Source organism: Gekko japonicus, unplaced genomic scaffold, assembly GCF_001447785.1.
Source record: "Gekko japonicus isolate JY-2015 unplaced genomic scaffold, Gekko_japonicus_V1.1 scaffold2812, whole genome shotgun sequence".
NCBI lineage: Eukaryota > Metazoa > Chordata > Lepidosauria > Squamata > Gekkonidae > Gekko > Gekko japonicus.
Window position 1 is genome coordinate 146,006 of NW_015168129.1, and position 8,615 is coordinate 154,620.

The following is an 8,615-nucleotide window of genomic DNA, read 5'->3' on the forward strand; positions in this document are numbered from 1 at the left end:
ATAATACTTTCGATTTATTGATCGCTCTTTCCCACATACCTGCGGGCTCAGAGCGATTTACAGTTACTCTTGAGACAGTTGGACTAACAATATTTGTGGGGATAGGGAAGACAAACATGCAGCATTAATTACACACACATTGCAGCTAGCCGGGCTTCATCTGCGGGCTGGGTCAGTCGTGTTCCTATGGCATCTTGTCAGCTGGCTGATGACGTCTGGCTTCTTGATGTTGTGCAGCCACACACTGCCACTGCCTGGCCGACTTGCTCCATTGCAGGGAAGCCGACACAGCTCTTTCGTCTTTCTGGTCGCCGTGCCTCAGAAGTTGCCTCGGCAGCTAACACCTTCCCGAAGGGAGGGGTGTGCCCACCAGTGTTCCCTCTAAGCTGAGTTAGTGTGAGCTAGCTCACAGTTTTTTAGCCTCCAGCTCACACATTTTTGTCTTAGCTCAGGAAGGATGGCTCCGGAGCAAAGTAATTTATGCAGCAGCCAAATCGCTTGCTCACAACTTTAATGCCAGTAGCTCACAACGTAGAAGTTTTGCACACAAGACTCCACAGCTTAGAGGGAACTTTGGTGCCCACCCCCTTACGAGTGGTCCCCAATTTATCTACTCGCCGAAGCTTTCGAATCGCTGGGTAGACGATGAGCTAGGACAAGGCTTGGTTGCTCACACCGGCACGGGGCTAGAACTACCAAAGCATGGCAGTTCAGATGTTGTAGTTAGGCAGGGAAAAATCCCCTGCGCCACCACTCCCTTGCTGGAGCTCTGTTGGGGGCTGGTTGGGCCTACTTTCCATGTGCTTTGCCTCAGCCTGTGTCTCTCGCCCGTTGGCCTCTCTGCTTCCACGCAGGCATCTGTGGGAGGCTGTTCCTCCGTTCCACTGGGCTGATCAACATGACCGGCCTGCAAGCCAGTGACTGCACCATTGCCATTGGCCGCCCCTTAGGAGAGGTGGTCACAGTCCAAGTGCTGGAGAGCTCCCTCAACTGCAGCACAGGTGGGTGTCTAAGTCTGTCCCCAGTTGCCGCGTCAGCTCGAAACTCCCGGGGGGGGGGGCCCTGAGGGAAGCCGAGTCGGTTTGCCCAGTCTGAGCACCACCCCCCATCGACAGTATGCCCCGGAATCCAGTTTGATGCCAGATCCCATTTGTAAGTAGCTGCACAGTACACCCCTGGACATCTGCCGCTTAGAGAGAGAGGCACCCACAGGGGCTGATCCCTCACGCACACCAGCAGGAGCACAGGGACTGAATCCACCGCCTCTCCCCCATCCTATCTGCCACCTCACCTCTTCAGTGTGCACGGAGTGGTCCCTGCCAGGTATGTGAGGCACAGACACACAATGGGATGGGAATGGTAGTTTAAGGGGTGAGGGAGTGCAGGACTAAGCAAAGGTTTTCTTTGTATTTCTAAAACTGCAAGTTCTCCAGGGATTCTTGGAACTTTCCAAAGTTGACAAAGATTGGAGGCAGCCATGTCAAGTCCCTAGCAAAACTCCAGAAAGGATAATCGCGTTAGACTTGTTATTAGGACCAACCAACTAGTCACAGTACAGCAATGTTTTGAGCGCCTGTTGTGTACTGGGTTCGACGCGTAGTGAAGACAGACGCTCAGTGATTATCAGCTCATCGTTTACTGATACACAACACAACAACTACAACCGGCCGACACGGCCAACTATATACAGTCCCTGATACACACCCATAGGTCCCATTGGAGGGTTTGAACTTCCCGCCACAGTTCCTATAGGTGCTAACTGGGAGGCTCAGGATCCTAGTCCCTATTGTTACTAGGGAGCCAAGCTCTGGTTGCAAACCACTGTTGCCTAGTAGTGGCCAGCGGACATAACAGCGCCCTTGATGTTTCACCTGGTAAGATGTCTGTTGGGGTTAACTGGTGTAGTTAGTCCAGTTTCCACTAGTTAGCAGAGTGCTTAAATAAAGCTACAGACACAGCAGCATCGCTTGACCAGGTTGCTCAGCTTACGAAGCTTCACAGAGCCATGTTGCAAGTTTAACAAGAGGAATACTTCTCTCTTTGAGAAGTACACTTTTGGATAGGAAAGAGTAGGGAGAGGATAGAGTACTAACTTACTAGCTAAGGATGGAAGCAGATGGTGAGAGGGCCATCTGCCTCGTGGTGCCAAGAGAGGACAAATAGTTGTCGTCCCTGAGAACACCATCTACATTTCAAAGGGGACAGTGGCAGAAGAGTAGACACAGGAAGGGAAAGTCAGTGTGCCTATCGAGCGAGCTACTCTCTTGCCATGTGGTCTGGAGGCTGAAACTCGGGACAGCACCTTCACTTCCAGCAAGATGTTCAGTACATTATCACTACCCCAAATGGAGGGGAAGGGGAGAATTCCCCACCAGGTCCTGAACATTTAGTGCCCCCCCTTTTTTTCTTGGCACTGAAAATCCAACCTCATGAAGAGTTCTGGGGCAGTCAAAAGCTGGCTCTTTTCACGATGTAGCAAGCAGGTCTGGTATGGTTGCCAATTCCCAGGTTGAAAGATTGCTGGAGATTTGAGAGGTACAATGCCATAGAGCCCACCCGGAGGACCAATCCTTGTCACCTGGAGATCAGTTGTAATTCCAGGAGATCTCCAGCCACCACCTGGAGGTTGGCAACCCTAACAGCTGCTGCTTCTCACAAGAGCTGTGCTGCTTGACTTCATTCATGGTGCTGATGCTGCCGGGCTCCGGGGAGGAGACGGCTGACCTGTGCCCCTCTGTCTCTTTTGGCTCCAGGAGAGATGGTGGTGTTTTCCAGCCGAAAGATGTGGCGGACAGGCTGCAAGAGGTTGACGCTCTCCGTCATAAACGCCCGGACCAACACCCTGATGGTGAGACAGCGCCTCCTGCTGCCTGGCAACGGAGTTGTCCTTCAGTACAGCAGCGCAGCAGCAAGGAAGAAATACCACCAAGGTGGGCTGCCATGAAACCGACTGAAAAGTATGCAGACGGAGAGTGATTTCAGCTAAGCATACCTTTATTTAGTTCAGGACAAAGACAACTGACCGGCTCGCAGGCCGGTTTATATGCATTCAGAAAACCCACCACCAAGCACACCTAAACACACCCCCTGCTCCCGATAGGCTATTTACAGTAACCGGGCGACCATTGGTCTCCCGGCTGGGAAGCTAGCCCTTTTGATTGGGCCGGCTAGGATCCTCCGGATCCTTTGTCTTTCGACTGAAGCTAACATAGGAATTGTGCCTGGCCAGCCCGGGCAAGTCCGGGCATGTCAGGCTGAATACATTACACCGACACTGCTACTTTTGAAGTTAAAGTGGAGCTTTGGGGTTAGAGGAGAAAGCCCAATGGTGGCAGATTTAGCAGGATCTCCCTGGGCCTCAATGGAGCCTAAGCTGCTGGCGCCTCCATGCACCAGGAATGGCCCATGCATCTGTTATTTTGAGCATGACAAGTGAAAAGCCGTGGGGGCCAACAGACGTGACACAGATCATAGACGTTTGTCCATCCGGAGAGCAAGTGAAAAGCCGTGGGGGCCAACAGATCATAGACGTTTGTCCATCCGGAGAAGGCCCACTGTGCGTGCGTGTGTGCGTGCAGCCCTGACTCAGGTCAGGCCGCTTGGGGAGGAGGGGATTTAACCCTTCAGCTCCTGCTTGGTTTGACTCACTGGTCTGGACTTTGCACGCTGTTATGATGGTTTTAAAAGGCCTTTGCCTCTTAAGGAGCTAATAACCGTGCTGGGAGACTGGTTTTGCAAAACTGAGGAGTGTGGAAGGGTTGAATCCCCTCCCCTCCTGTGGCTGTGATCAGAAGCCTGTGCCATTTGCCTTTTACTCATGCATGGAGCGCCGCAATCTGTATTGTGTCACGTTTTGTCCCGGGAGAAACTACTGGTCTCAGAAGAAGTCGGGCCACTTCCCCCCGCACACCAGTGCTCATGCTGAGGCTGCCACAGTGTTTGTTGGCTCCTGCACCTTTCCCTGAAACACAGAAAGGAAGCAGGGTGGCCCGCCTCCAGATGGGGCTCCCTGGCATTATACCCAGCTGAGGCCCCTCCCCAGGCTCCGCTGCCAGATCTCCAGGAATTTCCCAACCCATAGTTGGCAACACTCGGGGGATGTTTTCCCCACCACTGCAAGGAAATCTCCCCTCTGTCATTCAAGGCTGAGAAGCGCTGGCTGCCCGGATCCTGCAGGAATCCTAAGGGCACATATTTGTGCCAGGGCCTCAGCCACGGCCTCACTGTGCCCTAAAAGAAGGGCAAAGCCGTGCCCATCTTCTTAGCAGCCGTTTCCAACCGCAGCAGCTTGGTGCAGGCCAGGGGCCCCCCTCACAAATCCCTCACTCTTTTTTTGCCACCCCAGACTGTGACGTGCAGCTCTTTGGTCCCCGAGGAGAAATAACGAGCCCTGCACCATTGGCCGGCGTGGGCACAGAAGCGGCATGCAGGACCTTCATTGATGTGGCTCCTCGACACCGCATAGCCATCCACACCGTGCATGTGGATCTGAGCGTCCAGGCCAACGAAGCACACTCCCGTTACATCTTGGTGAGAGCACTGCGCGTATTCCTACCCTGTGGCAGTCGTCGGAGGGAGTTTCCATGGGGCAATTCAAGGGCTCAGAAGTGCTTCCCACACATTTTCTCAGTGATCTTTTTTCGGCAGCCCTGTAAGATCCCAGCAGGGGAAAGTGCTGTGAAGTTGTGGAGACCCCTTATGGGGTTTCCAAGGCAAGAGCCATTCAGAGGTGGTTTACCACTGTCTGCCTCTGCATCACAGCCTTGGACTTCCTTGGTGGTCTCCCACCCAAATACTAACCGGGCCGACCCAGCTTCACTCTGGCTAGTATTCCCTTCTGCAGCCAGCACGAACTCCTCGCCCTGATTATGAAACTGCTCCATGGCCTTGTGCCTCCCCAATTGCTGCCAGTGACCTCCATTTCTCCAGCTCACTGAAAGATGGTGATGGTGGCAAGTGCCATCAAGTGGCAGCCAACTTATGGCAATCCTGTAGGCTTTTCAAGGCGGGAGATGACTAGGGGTGGTGGTTTGAACACACAAAGCTGCCTTCTGCTCAATCAGGCCTCCCTGGGTCCATCAAGGCCAGTCTTGTCTACTCAGACTGGCAGCGGCTCTCCAAGGTCCGAGGCAGACGTCTTTCTCATCACCTACTGCCAGATTGTTTTACTGGAGATACCAGGGATTGAACCTGGGACCTTCTGCATGCCAAGCAGAGGCTCTTCCACTGAGCCACGGCCCCTCTTTACAGCTCTCCAGGGTCTGAGGCGGAGGTCTTTCCCATCACCTCCTGCCTGGTCCTTTTAACTGGAGATGCTGGGGATTGAACCTGGGACCTTCTGCATGCCAAGCAGAGGCTCTACCACTGAGCCACGGCCCCTCTTTACAGCTCTCCAGGGTCTCAGGCAGAGGTCTTTCCCATCACCTCCTGCCTGGTCCTTTCAACTGGAGATGCTGGGGATTGAACCTGGGACCTTCTGCATGCCAAGCAGAGGCTCTACCACTGAGCCACGGCCCCTCTTTACAGCTCTCCAGGGTCTCAGGCAGAGGTCTTTCCCATCACCTCCTGCCTGGTCCTTTCAACTGGAGATGCTGGGGATTGAACCTGGGACCTTCTGCATGCCAAGCAGAGGCTCTACCACTGAGCCACGGCCCCTCTTTACAGCTCTCCAGGGTCTCAGGCAGAGGTCTTTCCCAACTCCCGCCAGAAGTACTGACCCCAAGGGTGGACTGGGGTGGGTTTATTTAGTGTACTTGTACCCCAACTTTCTTCCCGGTGGGGACCGAACATGGCTGACCTCAGTCCTTTCTGTTGGAGCCTCACAAGGGCCCTGAGAGTCGGGTTCAGCCGAGAGTGTGTGACTCACCCGGGGTCCCCCTGCCCCCGAGCTCCCAGGGCACAACACGCGGGCATTCAAGCCCTGGCCTCCCTGACCCTAGCCCAGAACTCTAGTCACTACACCACACTGGCTGACAGGGTGGATACTAAAGCAGCCCTGGAGGAAACTGAGCCCAGTGAGCTTTGGGGGCTGCTAATGCCCCAGGGGCCACTCGCACCAGACCCCGGCCACCCTGACGATGGCAACAGATGTCGTCTCAGCTGCGTGAATGGCCGCTTTGCATCTCTGGCACCCCCGGAGCCGCTTGGCTGTGCTTGCTGCAGCCACCGGTGGCTCTCCAGTGCAGCAGCCTACCCAAGACATTCCCAGTAAGGTAAAGGGATGGTCTGCCCTGCTTCATCCCTCCCCGTTACCCCTAAGTCTGGCTCCCAGAGCAAAGCTAGTGCTTCGCAGGGCACAAAATGCTTGAAATGTGACTGCTGACCCACCTTCCTGCATAGTCACCCATTGATTTAGAGTTCCGCTGCATTTTGAGATTTGCCCTTTCTGTTTTCCACACATAGCCAGCAGAACAACTGAAAAATGCTTGAAGGGTCCTGTGTGGATTCCTGGTGGTGGTGGGGAGGAGTGACTGCTAAATGGGTTTAAGTTTGGGTGGAGACAGGCACTGCCAATAACAAACAGATGAAAAAAGACGGTCCAAGAAGTGTGTGATTGGGTGACTGACACCTTCCTTTGTTCAGATTCGAGATGTGAACAACATGAAGACCTCCGTCTTCTCCAGAAACCAGCTGTTTTACTGGCAATCGACCGGGAACCGGGCAGAGATTGAATTTAACAAAGACTTTGCTGATATCCATTTCCGAGCAGAGTACTGGATCGTGGAACCCAAATAAAACCCAGTGGTCATGTTGTTATTGCAGAGGAAATGGCCCCTGGATGGCTAGTTGGAAGCTGTGCAGCAGGGAAGATGTTGATGGGGTGGATTCTCTTGCAGGATGGAGAAACAGGCAGCAACTCCATCCCCCTTGGTACTAGCTCAAAAGTTCTGGGGACCAATGTTTGTGGAAGGGGAGGCAGCAAGGGAGACTGCTTGGTATTTCCCACACGGGGTGAGGCTTGTGTGGTTTCTCCTTTGCTGCTGGGACTCCTGATGCAGCAGGTGGCAACAACGGGGCGTCCACACAGTGGCAGTGTTGGTGTGTTGGGGGGTGGGGTGGAGGCGGAGGCTCCTGCAGGGAACGGGTGGTGGTGGCCCCCGTTCCCTGCAGGAGCCTCCGCCTCCACCCCACCCCCCAACACACCAACAGGGATTTCTCTTTTTTAAAAAACCAACAACTGAACATGATTGCAACTCTGCAACAATCTATGTATCAGGTTCTCTGAATCCCTAGCTTTCATTTTAAAAGGTAGGTCCTCTAGCTCCTTTCACTGTGAAGGTATAAGGGGGAAAATCATACCTCTGCCATGACACGAGACTTACCTTTTAAAAATGAAAACTCTATTTTACAGGTTCTTGTAACAATATTCAATTAATGGAGTTTAAAAAACAAAAAAGACACCCCCAGTAGCAGGGGAGGGGGGAAATGGTTGCCACGGGAATGCGGCAGGGAAAATAGCTGCCCCATCCCTACAGCAGCCATCCAGGCTCTTTCCCAACATTTTGCAGCAAAGAGGGTCGACAAAAAAGACACCCCCAGTAGCAGGGGAAGGGGGGAAATGGTTGCCACGGGAATGGGGCAGGGAAAATAGCTGCGATCTTTCCCAACATTTTGCAGCAAAGAGGGTCTGGGAAAGATTGATGGAAAACCTGGGAAGTGCTCGAATGTTCCACAACACTGTGGGGAAATGGGAAAAAAACCTGCTTCCCAACAGCATCAGACCCAGGGGCAAACAACCCACAGGGAAAAAACCCTAATGCTCGACAGTCCGTGTCACTGACATAGAGTATGATCTTTAGCATGTCATTTACAGAAGAAGAGGAAGAGATTGGATTTATACCCTGCCCTTTACTACCCAAAGGAGTCTCAGAATGGCTTTCAATCTCCTTTCCCTTCCCCTCCCCACAACAGACACCCTGTGAGCAGTGTTCCCTCTAAGCTGAGTTAGTGTGAGCCAGCTCAGTTTTCTAGCCTCCGGCTCACACATTTTTGTCTTCGCTCAGGAAGGATGGCTCCAGAGCAAACTGATTTACGCAGCGGCCAGATCGCTCGCTCACAACTTTAATGCCAGTAGTTCACAAAGTAGAATTTTCGCTCAGAAGACTCCACAGCTTAGAGGGCGCATTGCCGGTGAGGTAGGTGGGGCTGAGAGAGCTCTGAGAGAACGGCTACCGAGAGAACAACTCTAAGAGAACTTGTGACTGACCCAAGGTCACACCAGCAGCTGCATGTGGAGGAGTGAGGAATCAAACTTAGTTCTCCCAGATTAGAATCCGCACTCCTAACCACTACACTAAAGCCATCCTAAACTGAGTCACAGGCTTCTAAGCCCATTGACTTCCATTCAAATAGGTTTTTACCCTGTTTAGGATTGCACTGTCCATCTCCCCCAGTTTACCCACTCTGCCTGCTTTTCCTGAATGCTCAGTCAATGCACACACACACACACCGGGGATGCCAGTAAAACTGTCATCTTAAACTCAACCTGTTATCTGGAAATTAAACGATTTCTGACTGCATCAAGACAGCTTCACCAAATTACCTAAGGATATTGCAGTAGGTGTATGGATGAGAAATTTTACTGTACGTGCTTAAAACAGCAGTGTGTGTGTGTG

General features: G+C 52.8%; 1 protein-coding gene across 1 annotated transcript in view; it reads left to right on the top strand.

Moving 5' to 3' along the window:
* The window catches only part of ADAMTS13 (ADAM metallopeptidase with thrombospondin type 1 motif 13), a 66,465-nt gene extending 59,730 nt beyond the window's left edge, over positions 1-6,735 (top strand). The window contains exons 25-28 of the mRNA XM_015414906.1: positions 853-1,001; positions 2,754-2,930; positions 4,346-4,530; positions 6,583-6,735. Of these exons, the coding sequence (XP_015270392.1) occupies positions 853-1,001; positions 2,754-2,930; positions 4,346-4,530; positions 6,583-6,735 (664 nt within the window). The remainder of the gene's footprint in view (positions 1-852; positions 1,002-2,753; positions 2,931-4,345; positions 4,531-6,582) is intronic.
* The last annotated feature ends 1,880 nt before the right edge of the window (positions 6,736-8,615 follow it).